Source organism: Dendrobates tinctorius, unplaced genomic scaffold (genome assembly GCF_039654945.1).
Source record: "Dendrobates tinctorius isolate UK_male_01 unplaced genomic scaffold, ASM3965494v1 ptg000305l, whole genome shotgun sequence".
Classification (NCBI taxonomy): Eukaryota; Metazoa; Chordata; class Amphibia; order Anura; family Dendrobatidae; genus Dendrobates; species Dendrobates tinctorius.
Window position 1 is genome coordinate 964,887 of NW_027361972.1, and position 19,183 is coordinate 984,069.

The following is a 19,183-nucleotide window of genomic DNA, read 5'->3' on the forward strand; positions in this document are numbered from 1 at the left end:
ATTTGTTGGGGACATGTCCGCCACTGGGCCACCTAGGTTGTACAACCCATCATAATAGTCTCGGAATACATCTGCAATTTCATGAGGTTTATATGCTGAATGGCCAGATGGTGATTTAATGGTGGGGATAAATGTAGAGGGTAGGCGAGGATTAAGAAACCTAGCCAGAGCTCTGCCTGGCTTATTAGAGAATTCGTACATAAATCTCCTACCTCTGTCTCGGTGACGGGCAGACGCTGCATCCAAGAGGGACCCCAGATCTAGTCTAGCCTTGAGCAAGTCTGTTAAAATCTGAGGGTCCTGGGTCCGTTTATGGGCCTGTTCTAGGTGTTGGATGGAAGTCAGTAATCTATCTATTTTGCAAGCTCTATCCCTCTTGAGTCTGGTTCCCTGTTGAATAAAAGTCCCCCGGATCATCCCCTTCAAGGCCTCCCATTGGAGCGGTAAGGGCGTTGGGTCATTGGCGTGAAATTCGAAGAAGTCCGTGATGGTCTTCCTGATGGCTGACTGACATATCTGATCTTTTAATAAGTGTGGGTTCAATGACCAAACCCACTCCCCAGGGCGCAAGTCTGTCAAGAGGAAAGAAAGCGACACTGAAGCATGATCGGACCACACCATAGGGTCTATAGTACAGGCCGGGTCATGTGAGAGTAGGTGGTGACTAATGAAAAAAAGGTCTATTCTACTGTACATATCATGGACAGGAGAATAGAAAGTGTAGTCCCGTGTTTTAGGGTGTAGGGTACGCCAGATGTCAATAAGCCTCAAGTCCAGTAATTTACTCCTAAGACCCCGCAGTTTAACTGCAGGAACAGAGGACCTACCCGAGGAGGAGTCAACAGCTCGATCAAGGATAAGATTGAAATCTCCTCCAAGAATCAAGGAGCCTTCAGCGAAGTCAGAGAGGGTGTTCAGGTACTTTTGGCAAGTCCTGGCCGGGTCCTGGTTGGGGAGATAGAAATTGGCAATGGTAAATAATTTGGTACAGATCTTAAGTTTGATAAAAATAAATCGCCCCTCTGGGTCGGACTTAACTGCTAAGACCTGGGCTGGGAGAGATTTATGTAGAGCGATGCTAACTCCCTTGGATTTTGCAGCTGAATTGGTACCATGAAACCAGGAATTATAATACCTATGCTTAAATGTGGGGGTGTGGTCCGTTTTAAAATGAGTCTCCTGAAGCAGTAGAATATGGATTCTTTTTTTATGCATGTTATAGAGGATCCTGGATCTCTTCTCTGGTACATTAGATCCTCTAACATTTAGCGAACATAGGTTGAGGTTCGCCATCTTAGAAGCCCTATCTTCTGGGCACCCGAGAGAAGAGTAGGGAGATGGGGAGGAGAAGAAAGAAACTGAGATTAAAGGAAAGAAAGCAGAGAAAGTGGTAGAACGGAAAAAGAAACCAGAATAATAAAGACTAGTATCAAGACCTGTCTTTACTTAGCCTCCTGAGTCCTAGCTCAGAAGGCAATTAAACTGAGAAAATACTCACAACTAGTGTTCTAGGAACACACCCTAATGTGGGAGGTGACTGAAAACTATGTCGCCTGAAGGACGGCTGCTACACCACCTAACTAGTTAATACCGAAAAGGGGTAGAAGAAAAGGAAAGCACAGATGGTCAGTCACCCGACCAAAATGAAAGTAACATATATAACAGCTAACAGCTCAGGTTCAATAAAATTAATCACAGCAACAAGGTGAGAAATGCAGCAGGAGAGATAAACTCCCGTCTCCTGGCTCACAACTCGTGAGGCTTTTAGGAGAAGCATAGATACCCATGGGGATTCAGGCGTCCCAACCCAGCATTGGAGCATGCCGGGAGGGGAGGCAGAGAATCCCAACATTATTAGAATTAGTGATGCCCAGGGGAGAAGGGTGGGGGGGGGGGAGGGGGGAGAGGAAAGGAGAGGGGGAGAGAGAAAAAAAAAAAAAAAAACGGACAAAGGGCAATATTGGTTAGGCATCAGAGTAGGCCATAACAGCCCTCATTCCTCCTTCAAACTACATGTATAACCCAGTAGTCCCGAGAGTTCAGGTCTCCGCCGATGAGGATCTCGGCGACTTCTGGGATCTTGGTCGCTGAGTACGGTGTTGATCAGGTGGGAAGGGACCTCCACGACGGACCATTCTCTGGGGTAGAGGTGTAGTATACGGCCAGTCTAGCAATTTTATCCCAGGGAGATCCAGAGCCGAAAGAAAATCTGGCAGGTCAGCCGGAGACCTCAAGATGATCAGGTTGGGACCTTTCCTGACTTGTAGTTGAAAAGGATAGCCCCAGGAATAAGCAATACTGTTGTTACGTAGAACCTCCAGCAGGGGTCTCAGGGCTCTCCTTTTTGCAAGTGTTGATCGGGAAAGATCCGCTAGAAGTTGTATGGGAGTTCCTTTAAAATCCAGGGTACCTTTATCTCTTGCTTTTCTCATAATATTCTCCTTGACCTGGAAGAAGTGTACCCTGCAAATAATGTCCCTTGGCCTCTCTGGGTCCGGGTTTCTAGGCCCCAGTGCACAGTGTGCTCTGTCCATCTCAATGCGTGTTTCAAGGGGACGTTCCAACAAGGAGTTAAATATCCTCTGCAGTGTAGAGGTCAAATCCTGAGGCCCGACTGACTCCGGCAAACCACGAATGCGCACATTATTTCGCCTGTTGCGGTTTTCAGCATCTTCAATCATGTCAAACAAGAGATGGATCTGTTGAGCCTGCTGATCTATAAGCTGTTGTTGTGAGCTTTGCTGAGAGTATAAATCCTGGGTGGACGATTCAAGGGCCCGCACGGAGTTAGTCAGTGATGACATATCCTCCTTCAAGGAGCGAATTTCAGTTTTACACACAGCCTCCAGGCGGGCAATATATCCCTCCATATCCATTTTGGTTGGCATAGCATTTATTTGAAGCCTTAAAGCTGACATTTCTGAGCCTTGGTCTTCCCCATAGTGTTGCAAGGTAGTAGCTGTGTTCTCCCCTCCATGGCAGGGGAGGGCAAGCAAGCTCTGCTCCATAGCCCCTCCTGAGCCAGCCGCTGGGGTAATTGAGTGCTGTGGGGCAGGGGACGACCGCAGGGTAGCTGGTGAGTTGGAGCAGCCAGGAAGAGAGGCAGGAGATCCTCTGCTCTGTGAAGCCCCAGGGGGAGAAGCACGCCCTGCAGCCAGATTCCCACTGCTCACCCCTCCCCCATCAGTCACCACAGGCCGGTCTCCGGTGTTTTCCCCAGGAGCCATCCATCCAGGACCCTGCAATGCCGGGTCAGTCTGCAGCCTCTCATCGGGTTGCCGTGCAGAGCGGGCGGGGGAAGCAGGAGAACGCTCAGGCTGTGACAGCCGGGTCGCAGCAGCACGTGTCCCGGTCGCCATGACAGGCCTGGGAGGACGCTGGGCCTCAGTCAGGTATGGCACAATACCTTGCCCCCCACGGCTGGGAGTCCCTCTGGCAGGCGTCTGCGACCGGAGACCCGCTTTCCCTCTCATCTGACCCCGGTGCTCGCTCTTGATAGCTGGTGGGTGGTGGTGTTTGCAGCCGTTACTGAGGAGCTCCTACAGAGTGTGTCTTGCCGGCTCCATGTCCAGGCCACGCCCCTATATGCTGTTTTTTTAAGAATCTGTGGTCCTTATGGGGCCTTGGTTTGAATATGGATAAGGAAAAATGCAAAGTGCTGTGGGGTTATATCCTGTCACGTGCGGGTAGTGAAAAGGAACTGAAGCGCCTGCTGAATGGGGTGGAAGGGTTCGACAGCACCCTTACCTGTTGCACCTTGGTTCAGCCCAAGGAAATGTTGGAGGGTGTTCTTTGGGGGGAGGGGGGAAGGACTAGGTTCAAAATGTCCTTTGGCACATTTGTACATTTCAATATTGGCTGTGGTGCGGTTGGGGGGAAGATGGCAGGCAATATGCTATGGTATGATAATGGCTGATTTCAAGATACTTAGTTGGAATATCAGGGGGTTAAAGTCGCCGGTAAAACGACAGGCCATATTCTCCTTCATAACGGACCAGAAGCCGGCGGTTGTTTGTTTGCAGGAGACGCATCTCACACAGGAGACGCTGGGAATCCTGGATAAGAGATGGGTACAGGCGGGCTTTCACTCTACTCATTCCCAATACTCTAGGGGGGTTAGTATATTGATTCACTCCAGGACTCAATTTAAGTGTCATCGGGTGGAGGTGGACACAGAGGGGCAATTTGTTCTTCTATCTTGTACAATCTTTTCTACCTCACTGGTGTTGATATCTATATATATACCTCCGCCATATAGCAGTACAGTCATCTATAAAGTTCTTACCATTCTGAGAGATTTTCCAGGGGGTTCCGCATATGGTGGTGGGAGATTTTAATAATATTCTGGATTCACACTGGGACAGGGGTAGCCATGAACCTCTGAGGTTGGGAGGTAATCTTACGCCATTTGCGGTGCTCGTGCAGGAGATAGCTTTGACCGACTTGTGGAGATGCCGTAACCCTGGTGTCCGTCAATTCTCGTGCTTCTCCTCTACTCACTCCTCCCTGTCTCGCATCGATCTGGCCCTGGGTGATGATCTTATGCTGGGGAAAACTTTAGAGGTTAAATATCTGGCGCGAACAGTATCTGATCATTCGCCTGTTTCAGTCATGCTGGGGGGGGCGGGAACGGGAGGAGTGATAGACCTCTCTGGCGCCTCAACCCGTTTTGGCTGCAGCTAATCGATAAGAATAATGGCTTTATCCCTGAGTTGCAGGAATATCTTAGTTTTAATAGAGGCTCGGCTTCTAGTGGGATTGTCTGGGAGGCCTTAAAGGCGTACTTAAGGGGAATGTACATACGAGAGATTTCTAAAATAAAGACCGCCTCCAGGGCAGAATCACAACTACTCAGGGAACTGGAGGATGCGGAAAGGGCCCTTGCAACACAGAGCACACCTGCCACTCGGAAGCGGTTGGGGGAGGCGCAGTCAAAGGTGACCAAACAGACATTGGAGGCGGCGGCGCAAAAACGGCTGTTTCAGTCTACTCAATATTTTGAGAGTGGGGAAAGTGTGGGGCATTTGCTTTCTGTTGTGACATCGGCACAGAGAGGGTCTGCGACTATAGCGGGTCTTCAGGATGTGAATGGGCGACTACTCACTGACGCACCGGGGATTTTAAAAATTCTGGAGACTTTTTATGCTGACTTATATTCCTCACATGCTAGGGCCCCGGCGGAGGATGTTGTTGCCTTTTTGGAGACTGCCAATCTCCCACGGCTGACTCCTGAGGACAGACACTCTCTAGATAGACCACTAAGTCTGGACGAGTTGGAGGAGGCTCTGGGAACCATGTCCAATGGTAAGGCACCTGGGGTAGATGGGTTGCCAGCTGAGGTGTACAAACTGTATAGAACAGTGTTGCTCCCTGCTCTATTGACGGTGTTTAATGATAGTTTGGAACGGGGTGTTCTCCCACCATCTATGCGAGAAGCTGTCATTGCCGTGCTGTTGAAAAAGGATAAGGACCCAACTCTGCACGTGTCGTATAGGCCCATCTCCCTGTTGACGCTAGACATTAAACTTTTGGCGAAGGTCCTGGCCATTCGACTCTCAAAGGTAGTAGCTGTGTTAATACACCCCGATCAGACCGGGTTTATGCCCAACAAATCGACGGCTATGAATATTAGGAGATTATATCTGAATATGCAGGTGAGGGCTGATAATGCCGGGAAGAGGGTGGTTCTGTCCCTAGACGCCGCTATGGCATTTGATAGTGTGGAGTGGGACTATTTATGGGCGACGCTTCACTGTATGGGCTTTGGCCCGGGCTTTATTGGCTGGGTCAAGCTCTTGTACTCGGAGCCGAGCGCTCGGTTGAGGGCCAATGGTCAGTTGTCTGATCCTTTTTCACTTCATAGAGGAACAAGGCAGGGATGCCCTTTATCCCCGCTGCTGTTTGCTCTTGCGGTGGAACCATTGGCCTCGAGGGTAAGATCGGATGCTGGCATAGAGGGATTCCGGTATGGGGAGCATGAGGAGAAGGTAGCATTATATGCGGATGACCTGTTGTTATTTTTAGCGAATGCGGACAGATCATTACAAAACACGATGACACTTCTTGGGGCGTTTGGGGAGGTCTCGGGTCTGGTTATTAACTGGGAGAAGTCAGCGCTCCTTCCACTGGACTCAAGCTCCTGCAGTGTAGTAGGTGTGCCGGTTGCAACGTCCCTCCAATATTTGGGCATAAGAATATCCAATAAGCTGACAGACTATGAGAGCCTCAATCTTGTTCCGCTGTTGGATAGGATCAAACAGAAGGTTAAGGCCTGGGCGAAGCTACACCTCTCTGTTGTGGGAAGAGTGAATCTGTTGAAGATGGTAGTTATGCCGCAACTCCTATATGTCCTTCATAACTCCCCTGTCTGGCTTCCCCAGAACAGGTTTCATAAAATTAATATGATTTTTAGAGAGCTCATCTGGCTAAAACAAGGTGCGAGAATTAAACTTGAACACTTGCAAAAACCTAAAGAAGAGGGGGGACTTGCGTTGCCCAACCCATGGCTTTATTTTCTGTCTTCCCAATGCCAGCATGTAGCGGGAGGAATGGAGGGCGAGTTGGTGGATTTGGTGGGAGGTCAGAAGATCCTTCAATTCCTAGTGGGGCGGGGATCACTGGTGTCGAGTCTGGAGTCGGGTAGATTTCGATCCCTTGCATTTAGATTCCCTACGGTACTTCTGATGGTTAGGGTATGGGACAAGCTGAGGCAGCTGAGAGGAATACGCGGTCTTACAAGGTACTCCCCCATATGGGACAATCAGCATTTGCCATGCATGAAAACGCTCAGAGGCTTTGCTCACTGGAGGCGGATTGGCATATGGTGGGTGTCGCAGCTGGTGGAGGGAGGGGTTTTTAAGACTTTTGAGCAATTGGGACGGGAATTTCCCCTCCAACGTTCTATGTTTTATCAATATTTGCAGCTGCGCCACGCGTATATGGTGCAGAGCAAAAAAGCTGACCTAACCATACACCACGACGTCATTATCCATAGGCTTGGTATGCAGGGGTCCACCAGGGGACTGATTTCGATGGTGTATGGTGGTTTACTTGGACAGGTCCTGTCAAGGCATCCTATTGGTGCACTGACAAAGTGGGAACAACAGCTGGGCATGATATCAGCGGAACAGTGGGACTCGATTCTACAGATGATTCCCAGGCTGTCTCTTAGTGAGCCTGGCCGCCTGTCTCAGCTATATATCCTCTATAGGACATACAGGTCTCCCGAATGGTTGTTCAGTAGAGGGTTACGGTGGGATTCGAGGTGCCCCAGGTGCACGATGGATAATGCGGACATTTTACATATGATGTGGACATGCTCCTGCCTACAAATATTTTGGATCGTGGTCCTTGGCCTTATACATTTGGTCACGGGACAGGATATTCCCAGGGACCCCACGATATGTGTTTTGGGCTATGTTGATGAGGTGGGAGGGGATCAATACCTTAAAATTGCTGTGGCCAGAATGCTATTTGTGGCCCGAAAGCTGATAGCTTATCACTGGATCTCTGCCAAAACTCCCTCAAGAAAAGAATATATTAATAGATTAAATCAAATATTATACAGGGAAAAGTTTGTGTACCTCAGGAGGGGTGTGCCGCATATTTTTGGGAAAATATGGGAGGGATGGTTGAAGGTTCCCGGCCTGGCTGCCTCGAATCTCCTAGATTAATGAGTGGGCCCTGGGGGTGGTCTCCTGTCGGTAGTTAATCATCATTTCTCATATGATATGGTTGTATGATGGAATTTGGTTTACTCGCTATGTACCAGTCTATATGCCATCGGACAAGGGGGGGGGGTGTTATGGGGAAGGGAATGTTTGACAACATGTTGTAAGTTGTACATGCCTGTCATTTCTAAAACTTTTAATAAAAACTATCTGATTTAAAAAAAAGTTCATTTTCACCTGATAGCTGAGCTTTCAGTAAGGCAGCCAGACAGTATTAGAACGCCATTAACCTGCAGATTAAACCTATATCTGTAGGTTAATAGTATTTGGGGGCATGACAGGTTCCCTTTAAGTACCGGTCAGTAACCCTTTTCTGAATGATTGTCCTTTAGTCTATACACTCAGTTTCTCTCTTCTTCCTTTAGATTACAAGACGAAGCCTCTGAGTGAGTGGACCGAGCTGCACGTCTCGCACTGGCTCCAGTCCATACCCATAAACCAGAAGTATGTTGAGAAGCTCTACGAGGAGGAAGTCTCGGGACCGGTGCTCAAAGAAATAGACGAGCAGTTCTTAATAAGTGCTGGAATGAAACATGGTCCCATAAAACTGCTGATAAAAAAGAGGGATGAGTTGCTCACCAAGGAAGGGGAGCAAAAAACACCACAAAGATCTGACGAGGACAAAAAGTATCTAGAAATTCCACAGGAAATGGGAGCATCAGGATACTCATGTGTGGTCTATTCTCAACCAGAGGAAGTCCAGACCCCTGTAAAGTCAGATCTTGTGAGCTCTCCACAGAAACTTCCCAAAGATGAGACGCAAAGCTCAAAGAAAACTCAAAAGCACATCGCTCCGGACGACAGTACTCCCCAGCCTCAGCTCTCATCCTCTGTGTCTCCTGCTAATTTTCGCCCATTCAATAAAGAAGTTGGAAACTTTAAATATGTGAAGGGCCAAGTCCTTCCTCCAGAATCTGGAGTAGAAGACCTGATCACACCGTGTCACGAGTACAAGTCACTAATTACTGCTTCTAAGCTGGACCGCCAAAGACTTCAGGCAAAATTTGCCTCAGAGGTGATCAGATTTGCTTGTGCTTGTATGAACGTGAGGACTAATGGAACAATACATTTCGGAGTGATGGATCATGAAGAAGACAAACGCTGCACACATGGGCAGATAATGGGAATCATGGTGAAGGAGCAAGACATGTATGTTGATGCACTGGATTATATTGAGAGGTGTCTTAATAAAGGAGAACATGAAGCAGCCAGGGCGTGTATTCGCACCCCCAAATTCATTGCGGTTGTAGATAAAGATTGTAAAGATCAGCGCTTTGTCGTCGAGGTGGATGTGGTGCCTGACTCAGGTTCTGTGAAAGGACGAGTTTTCCAAGCAAGTTTACCAAAGTTCATTGAAAAGAACAACAAAGTAAGCCTTGAGAAGAAAATCTATTACCGCAGAATTGGTGCAAAATCTGTGCCAGTCCCTGAGGATGATATGGTGCAGTTTATCCAAGGGCTGCAGGAAGTGGATGCAAGAAGAGAAAAGGCAGAAACTATACCACTGTGTGACACGACAACCCTGGAAAATATCACCAAGAAAATAGACCTCCTTACTGGAGGTAAAGAATACATGGATGACACCATCTGGTATATACTGGTTACCAACAAGTGGGAACCGACTTCCCTGGAAAGTCTCAACTTCCTCATGCGCCTAAAGATTTTCTGTGTATTTGACTTTGATGCCAACTCTGATGAGTCTGGACTGTGCTCCACATACAAGAAACACCATGCTGCCAACATCCATTCCCTGACAGATTATGCCAGTGACAGTAAGATGAGCCTAAGTGAACTGAGAAAGTCTCTTGGACTTTTCGATCAAACCAGCTGGATATTCTGTAATGGCCGAAGTAATTTCCGAGGAGGTGACGAGCCCTGTGATGAAAATACCTGGATCAAGAATAAGAAAAAGCACCTGCTGAAGGCACTGTCATTAATTTGTGAAGAGCTTTTCCCAAGAGGAACCTATGTTGTGGTGTTTTTACTGATGTCACCAGTGGAGAAGCCCATTGTGGAAATTTTCCACAGCTTCTATGCCCTGATGAGTGGAATGGAAGATATCATTTGTATTGCTGAAAACAAGGAATATTACAAGGAATGGGCCAGCCTTGCCCAGGTATCATGTAACGTGGAGACACTGGAGCAGAGGAGCATTGTTGGGGTACAGTTGAGTCACATCAACGCTACAGTCCAGAGCAAGTTCCCCATTGGGAACTCTTATAGAAATCTGCCAGTGTCATCCAAAGGTGTGTGTGTTCTTAACACGCCCGATGAAGAGAAAATGCACTCACTGGAAATCCTGTGCGTGAATGAATACGGTGATAAAAATCTTCATCTTCTTGCCAAGAAGGAGGTGAAAGATCTGGAAGGGATGTTCTATCGAGGAGGCAAAATCAGCTGGAAACATCTCTGGCTCGCAGAACAGAAAATGTGTGGAGATTTTATTGAGCGTGATGCATGTACCAAAGTCCAGAGTATTCTACACGGGATTCAGTATGAAGGAACTGTCCGGCTGCCAGTCGCAAGGATAAAAATTTTCCACCATCCCGGGAGTGGCGGGAGTACAGTCGCACGGCAGGTCATGTGGAAGAACAGGAATGTTTTAAGATGTGCTATTGTCAGGTCATCTTGCCTTGTTTCCATAGTTAGTCAGCACGCTGTGAAGCTCAGGGAGTATGAAGAGAACGACCCCAACTTATGCTTGCCTGTCCTGCTGCTGGTGGAGGACTGTGAAGAAGACTACCTGGATGACCTGAGGCACGAGTTGATGGAAGCCATGACGGTAAAAAAAATTGTTTATTCCAAGCCTTGTTTCATTCTCATTAGCTGCAAGCGATCAAATGTCCCAGAAGACTTTTTTAAAGCATCTGCATCTGACACGGTTGTCATCACTCATAAGCTCAGCCAGAAGGAAAAGCAGGAGTTCTCTACAAAAGCGACAGAGCTAGAGAAAGAATTTCCCAAAGAAGAGTTCATAATCACCTTTGTCCTTATGAGCCGTGAGTTTGATGAACAATATGTGAAAGATTTTGTGCAGAACGTTCTGCGAGGAATTGATCACTCGTCTGACATCACTCGGCTCCTGAGATATGTTGCGCTACTCAATTGCTATGTCCAGAATTCCTACATTTCTGTTTCACACTGTGAGGCTTTTCTTGGCCTTGGAGTCATGACCAAAGATCAGCATAATACAATACGACAATGTAATTTTAAGAGCTACCTCTTTAGAAGTGAGCAGGCGCGGCTCCTGTTCATTGAGCTAAGGGAGAAGAATTCCTGTATCAGCTCCATCCACATCATACATCCTCTGATCGCTAAGGAAGTGTTGAACCAACTGTCAAAAATCCGTCCTCAGAGTGACGTTGTCAATGATCTCCTTGATGAGAAAGTTTTACTTCAACACAGATTTGGCCGAGATGACTTTATAAAGTTTATTAGAGACTTATTTTTAATGCGCTACCGAAAGAGCCGAGGTGACAGCGTGGATACTTTCTTCTCGCCCATGATTGAACATGTATGTGAAGTGGAACACAATCCTGAGAAGGCAATCGAGCTCCTGAAAGCGGCATACGAGCAATTTGACAAGGATGCCTTCTTTGCTCAGCAGCTGGCCCGCTTGCATTACATGCATGAGAAGTTCGAGGAGGCTAAAAGGTGGGCAGAGACAGCCAGGTGTCAACTGCCAGGTAATTCCTTCATACTACATACAGAAGGTCAAGTGTACAAGCGGTGGTTCAATTTGCTACTGGACCGGAAGAAAAATGACCTGACTCCAGATGATGTCATCAAATTGATAGAACGCAGTCTTAAATCCATGGAGTGTTTCAGAGCAGCAGAAAATGCAGCAAAAACTGAGAGGGACAGCATGAATGACTCTGCGTTTTTCGGAGAAGTTGATGTTGGCTGCCGATTATTACAGATGCTTTCATCACAGCTCGTGTTTTCCAAGAACAGAGGGAAGGAGAACATGGAACTTCTGAAATACCTTTTGACAGATTATATACCGGAGGAAATTGAGAAGCCATGGTTTGAATATCACAGTCGTCTAAAGGGACTTTACCAAAATATCTACAATGCGTTGGAGTGGATAGCGGATGATGTGGGTTACTTCCAGTCAGAGAAAATTGAAGATGGAGTAAAGCTGAGCAAGACAGAAGAACACGTCCACAATCCTAGAAAGTGGCTGCTAAGGAAGACAGAGGTTTTCGCTAAGTTCTTCAGCTCTGAGTTTTTGCTGAAGAACACAGAAGTCGATGTTAATAGTCAGCTGGTCCGCAAGATGAGCATTTATAGGCTGGGAGGAGGAAGCGTGGCCACGATTCTGTCCATACTGTCTGATTCTAATGCAAAACGATCCAGTGAAAAACTGGAGAATATAATCGCGCTGTACCCAGAGGACATCACCTGTCAGGGGCTTGATGACACTGATCTGGCCAATTACATCATCTCTCAAATAGCGCTTGGATGTGTGTGTCCTGGATCTCCAAAATTGTTATCATTGCAAGAGCTCCGCGAACTCGGTAAGAAGTTTCTACACACTAGGAAGACCTTCCAGCCCAGCGCCTACCTCCTCACCTTCCTGCTCTACTGGCCAGATGACAAAGTCGACGATAAACCAGACGCCAATAAAGACAATATATTGGTCAATGCTCTGCAGATGGCACGAGAATTGCATGATAGAAGAATCAAAAATGTCCCAGTAAGGAAGAAAAGAACCAATGTGCTCTTCTTTCTGGGTAAGGGATATGGCCTCAATAAGATCATTCATCGGAGCTCCATTGAGAAGTACATCGCTGGTCCACTGAATGAAAAGCGCATGAAGTGGGACAATGATGACCTGTGGAAGTTTGATCGTGTGCATCGCCTGCTGACAAATGTCCCTGGCTGGACCGAGAATGGAAGACTGTATGCAGAAGGACACTGCAAGAAGAGTAAAATTGAGATCCTGCCATTGAATCACTCATCAGTGCCGCATGGCAATGAGAACGTCACCTTCTTTCTGGGGTTCACATTCATTGGCTTTGTAGCTTATAACATACAGGTGCAAACTGACACCAAATCCTGAGCTGGGGCCACAATGTCACGTGGTTATGGAGGATTGGATATCTCCTTACCAGATCAGAATGTACTCCTCCTCCTCATCCTCTATTAGGGTGGATGTTTTCCCCTCTATCTCTGTGAATGACCGTCCCTATGGCGGTGATACCCCTGTGTATAACCAATTACATTATATACTTGTAATAAAAGTGGAGCTGCAGTAAAGAATCTCCTTGTTCAGACTGGAATAAAGTCTTCTGATCAAAACAGAAATGTGAGGACAATTCATCAAACAGATTGGGCCAAAATTCTGGTCTAAAACGGTTTCAAATGTCTCAATATTTTTGCTCCACTTGTAGTTGAGGTTGTGGTCAAGTGTGGCCCATCAAACTCATTATAATTTATGCCACTAAAATTGGCCAAATCAGGACAAAAATGTACTCTAGCCAGTGATGCCTGGCGGATGAGGGGTGCACCAAGCTCAATAAGAAACATATGCGTAGTGAATTTGGCGCATCTCTCGAGCGCATACTTGATCGAGACTGGCACTGGGAGGAGAACAGAGGTGTCTGGAGGGAGGAGGAGAAGGACAGGAGTCTGGAGGGAGAAGGACAGAGGTGTCTGGAGGGAGGAGGAGGAAGACAGGCGTCTGGAGGGAGGAGGAGGATAGAGGTGTTTGGAGGGAGGAGGAAGACAGAGGTTTCTGGAGGAAGGAAGACAGGCGTCTGGAGGGAGAAGGAGGAGGATAGAGGTGTCTGGAGGGAGGAGGACAGAGGTGTCTGGAGGGGAGGAGGAGGAAGACAGAGGTTTCTGGAGGGAGGAAGACAGGCGATGTATGTATGATGGTTATATGGGCACGGGACTATGGGATGGAGTATATGTATATGGGCACTGGACTATGGGATGGCGGATATGTATATGGGCACGGGACTATGGGATGGCGGATATGTATATGGGCACGGGACTATGGGATGGCGGATATGTATATGGGCACGGGACTATGGGATGAAGGATGTGTGATGGGTATATGGGCACTGGACTATGGGATGGAGGATGTGTATGATGGGTATATGGGCACGGGACTATGGAATGGAGGATGTGTGATGGGTATATGGGCACGGGACTATGGGAAGGAGGATATGTATGATGGGTATATGGGCACGGGACTATGGGATGGAGGATGTGTATGATGGGTATATGGGCACGGGACTATGGGATGGAGGATGTGTGATGGGTATATGGGCACAGGACTATGGGATGGAGGATATGTATGATGGGTATATGGGCACGGGACTATGGGATGGAGGATGTGTGATGGGTATATGGGCACAGGACTATGGGATGGAGGATATGTATTATGGGTATATGGGCACGGGACTATGGGATGGAGGATAATTATAATTTTCTATAACTAACCACAGTTAGTTACTATGCCCGGGCAGCGCCGGGATCTTCAGCTAGTATATATATATATAAATATATATACAGTATATATATAAAATCATTATAATTTGTTATAACTTACCGTAGTTAGTTACTATGCCTGGGCAGCGCCGGGCTCTTCAGCTAGTAAACCATATTTTTCCTTTCCCATTCCCACTCTTTATTTTGCCTATATCTTTCATCCCTTTAAATTTTTTTTTCTTTTGTTCTTGTTTGCACCGGAGTATTTATAATAGATAAATACATATAATAATATATGGTGGTTGTTTAATCTTTATCTGCAGTTTTCGGGTACTGAGATTCTGGTGCTTTGGGGCGGCCTGTGGGTAGGGCTCTATGTGGTGCTCTATATTCACTCCTCTGGGCTTATTATAGGTCACTGATCCTTCTGTAGCATTTTACTTGGCTACAAAGGCTATATGCATTTAGGCTTTATTCCTATACTATCGTGGGGCGTAAAAAAAAATTATCTTCCTCAAAATGGCGCCTTCCGATAATTGCTACTGTACAAGCACTGCCTCCGACACCATTTTGATGGAGCCAAATTTCACTTTAGGAGCAGAATCAAAGCTTTTCTGTCCTCTAAAAAGCGCAATAAAACCGCGGCTTCACCTCTGCACCAGAAACGCATCAAATAAGGGGGAGAAGATCGTTATTGGAGATGGTGCGGATCCTGCAGAAAACAAAAAAAACATATTTCTGCAATGTGTGAACACGGCCTTACAGACACAAATAAGCCGGGTGTCGTATAGTGACGCTACATAAAGAGGAGAACGTTCTGGAGGCTCCGACTGTGAATGACGGCACAAAAAATAATCCCCAGGTCCCACGCACGCTGGACCAGAGAGCCATGAATCCACCTGCTCATCTCTAGTCCCAACTGTCCCGGATACAGCGGTCAGTCCCGGATTTGGGTCTACACCCTGCAGTCTAAGGCGTCTACTGAATTTCCCTCACTACCAGCGTCCCTCTGACAACTCCTCCTGGATTATGGCGAGGCCAAAGTTTGGTGCAGCGCACTGAGCACACAGCATTATGGGTTCCTCTTTCTGTTCTTCAAAAGTTGGGAGGTATGTTAAAGCTGAGCTCTGATTGGTCACTGAGGTAATGTGGAAGCTGAGCTCTGATTGGTCGCTGAGGTAACATGGAAGCTGAGCTCTGATTGGTCACTGAGGTAATATGGAAGCTGAGCTCTGATTGGTCGCTGAGGTAATGTGGAAGCTGAGCTCTGATTGGTCGCTGAGGTAATGTGGAAGCTGAGCTCTGATTGGTCGCTGAGGTAATGTGGAAGCTGAGCTCTGATTGGTCGCTGAGGTAATGTGGAAGCTGAGCTCTGATTGGTCGCTGAGGTAACATGGAAGCTGAGCTCTAACATGAATCTGAGCGCTGGTCGCTATGGACAACAAAGACCGTTTTCCTGAAAGTTGCCATCCTATACAAACCCCACAGGGGTTTGTGTGCAAGGGTGGGCCTCATAATGTCACTGTCCCTAAAATGTGGGATCTGACTCGTTATTTAGATTAACCTTGTCCGTAAAGTCCTATCTATCAGAATGTGAAGTTACTTAAAGGGAATTTGGCACCTCATTTTTCCCCTATGAGCTGCGGCCACCGCCATCAGGGATTATCTACAGCATTCTGTAATTCCAGTGGCGGAAGCAAGGAGGAGGCCGTCATCACTAGAAGGTGGGAGGCACCGGACCCGGACCGTGACACCCATCGCACCAGACCGCCCCCCGGTGAGTATAATATAACGTGTTTTTCTTCTCTTTCAGGTTACATCGGGGCTTATCTACAGCATTACAGAAAGCATTACAGAATGCGGTAGACAAGCCCTGATGGCGGTGGCCACAGCTTATAGGCCAAAAATGGGGTCAGATTCCCTTTAACTGGTCCAGAAAACAGCAACAGGAAAACAAGTATCAGGCAGCAGAACTTTGCCGTGTCATTCTCCTCCCTCCAACATGCAGTGGAAAGTGATGGAAGCACGGGGGATCAGTAAGACGACAAGTCCGCACATGGCTCCACCAATGGACAATTAACATCACAGACCATGCTGACGCTAATTACATTTTGTGGGGGTGGGGGGGGGTTTCACTGCGTAAATAAGAAAATAAGTTGGTCGTCACCATTGTGACCAGAAGAATCACATCTCCGGGTCATTGTCACCACATGATGGACACCATAAATACAAAGCACAGAAAACTAGGGCGCAATTACTTTTCTTTCATTATTTCATGCAGCCGCCATTTATCACGATAGTTATTACTGACTCATCACACAATAGTCAAACTACGATACAGCGATGTGGGCAGAAAAATAAAAAAATAACGACTTGTGGAAGAAGAGGCCATAACAGCACATGATCACGTTGTTGGAGCCCCTCTCTCTGCCTAACCACGCCATGTAAGAGGGTATACTGTGAGTGATCGGAGGTCTCTCGCAGGCCTGATCACAGCCCCGGTGTCTGTATCAGCACAGTGCAGTGGCCATAAATGAGCCCAGCATGACTTGTACGTATTCATCATGCCGCACCATCCTCGCCATGATGGACATATACATTATATCAGGGTATAACCTCTGTGGGAGAGCGTGGTGTACAGAGACTGCTGCGGCTAGGAGATGACAAGGCTTTACAGTGCGGGCTCAATAAACGGACAGCACTTGGAGCAATGTCATTCCATGGGGCAGTGCAGATGAGCAATTTTTACTGAATCAGGGCGTGAAGAAATTCACAGCGTGGACGTGTTTCCTCCATACGTCAGACAAGACTCACCGATTCAAGTCTATGGGTGTGTAAAAAAAAAATAAAAATCGGATGATGTACAGAGCCGCAGATAGAATGTAAGAGTTGGAAGAGACCTCCTGGGCCATCTGGTCCAACCCCCTGCTCAATGCAGGAGTCACTAAATCATCCCAGACAGATGTCTGTCCAGACCCAGTGTGAAAACTTCCATTGAGGAGAACTCGCCACCCCTGAATGATACGGATATGTAATATGATTGATAGCAGCTGTAAAAAAAAAACAATTGTACATGAATGACAGGCGAGAAGAAAATCCTCCCACTTTTTCTGGATGTAAAGCTGAACGATGTTTTAAACGCGATATGGCGCCCGATCTCAATTCCAGCCAATTTTGCGTCAAACGGCGCTCCTTCCCTTCCGAGTTCTGCCATACGCCCAAACAGTGGTTTACCCCCAAGTATTGGGTATTACCGTACTCAGGTCAAATTGCACAATAGCTTTTGGGGTCATGTTACCCTTGGGAAAATAAAAATTGGGGGTGAAAAGATAATTTTTGTGGAAAAAATGATTTTTCAATTTTACGGCTGTACGTTATAAACTTATGTGAAGCCCATGGGGGTTCAAAGTTCTCACCACATATCTAGATAAGTTTCTTGGGGGGTCTAGTTTCCATTATGGGGTCACTTGTTGGGGGGGTTTCCACTGTTTAGGCACATCAGGGGCTCTCCAAACGCGATATGGCGTCAAGCCAATTCTGCGTTGAAAAAGTCAAATGGCGCTCCTTCCCTTCTGGGCTCTGCCATGCGCCCAAACAGTGGTTCCCCCCCACATATCGGGTATCAGCGTACTCAGGACAAATTGCACAATAACTTTTGCAGTCCAATTTCTCCTGTTACCCTTGGTAAAATAAAAAAAAATTGAACCTGAAGTAATTTTTTGTAAACATTCAAAAAATTCCTGTGACGCACCTGAAGGGTTAATAAACTTCTTGAATGTAGTTTTGAGCACCTTGAGGGGTGCAGTTTTTAGAATAGTGTCACTTTTGGGTATTTTCTATCATATAGACCCCTCAAAGTGGCTTCAAATGTGATGCTGTCCGTAAAAATAAAATGGTGTAAAAATGAGAAATCGCTGGTCAACTTTTAACCCTTATAACTTCCTAACAAAAAAAAATGTTGGTTCCAAAATTGTGCTGATGTAAAGTAAACATGTGGGAAATGTTACTTAGCAAGTATCTTGTGTGCCGTATCTCTGTGATTTAAGGGCATAAAAATTCAAAGTTGGAAAATTGCGAAATTTTCAAAATTTTCGCCAAATTTCCATTTTTTTCACAACTAAACGCAAGTTATAGGAAAGAAATTTTACCACTAACATGAAGTCCAATATGTCACGAGAAAACAATGTCAGAATCACCGGGATCCATGGAAGCGCCAGAGTTATTATCTCATAAAGGGACAGTGGTCAGAATTGTAAAAATTGGCCCGGGCATTAACGTGCAAACCACCCTTGGGGGGTAAAGGGGTTAAGGGGGAGGGAGAAAAAGGCACACGGTTGAATCAAGCAATTGTTGGAGTGATTTCGAAGGGAGAGGATCCAAGCTGGGATGGATGGATGGTCTATGGAGTTTTGGAGATCGGCTGGGCTGGAGCCTCCTGCTACTGTTGAGGGATCTGTCATCTGGATTTCACAAACTTTCTTAAGGATTCTTTCTCCTGGATACATGGACATCTGTTGTGATATCTGTCGCCTGGAGCAGCCTGGACTGTGACTACAGACTATACTGGTGGGAGATACGAAATATGTGGCCAACCAGAAGTTGGGAGACAGTATCGCCTGGTACAGGGGTAGTGGGACTATCGGCCCCGGGAAGGGGATCTTGTGGACTGAGGACATTGCATGTCGGCCATCTACCTGGATTTGTTGTACAACCATGGACGTATGGAATAAAAATAGTTGCATCGGTGACCTGCCTCGGTGATTATTCCACCCTGCACCCTCAGATCCTCACAGAAACAGAACGATTGAATCCCCTGCAGTAAATAAATAGCATAGTGCATTTAAATAACATACAGTACTTGGTTAAGGTGTTTTTTAATTTAAAAAAATGGGAAAGCCATCCCACCACTTCATGGCGACCATAATTGGGACAGTCCTAACTCTAATATTAAAAGCCTTACCGTTTGTCAGGTGACATTCATGTGGATAAGGGCTCAAAAAAACATCTTAACT

At 46.7% G+C, this 19,183-nt stretch overlaps 1 protein-coding gene across 1 annotated transcript in view; it reads left to right on the forward strand.

The window, feature by feature from the left end:
* Window positions 1-18,917, forward strand: part of LOC141073532 (sterile alpha motif domain-containing protein 9-like) — a 41,346-nt gene extending 22,429 nt beyond the window's left edge. Inside the window, exon 4 of the mRNA XM_073560796.1 lies at window positions 8,096-18,917. Within this exon, the coding sequence (XP_073416897.1) occupies window positions 8,096-12,795 (4,700 nt within the window). The 3' untranslated portion in view covers window positions 12,796-18,917. The remainder of the gene's footprint in view (window positions 1-8,095) is intronic.
* The last annotated feature ends 266 nt before the right edge of the window (window positions 18,918-19,183 follow it).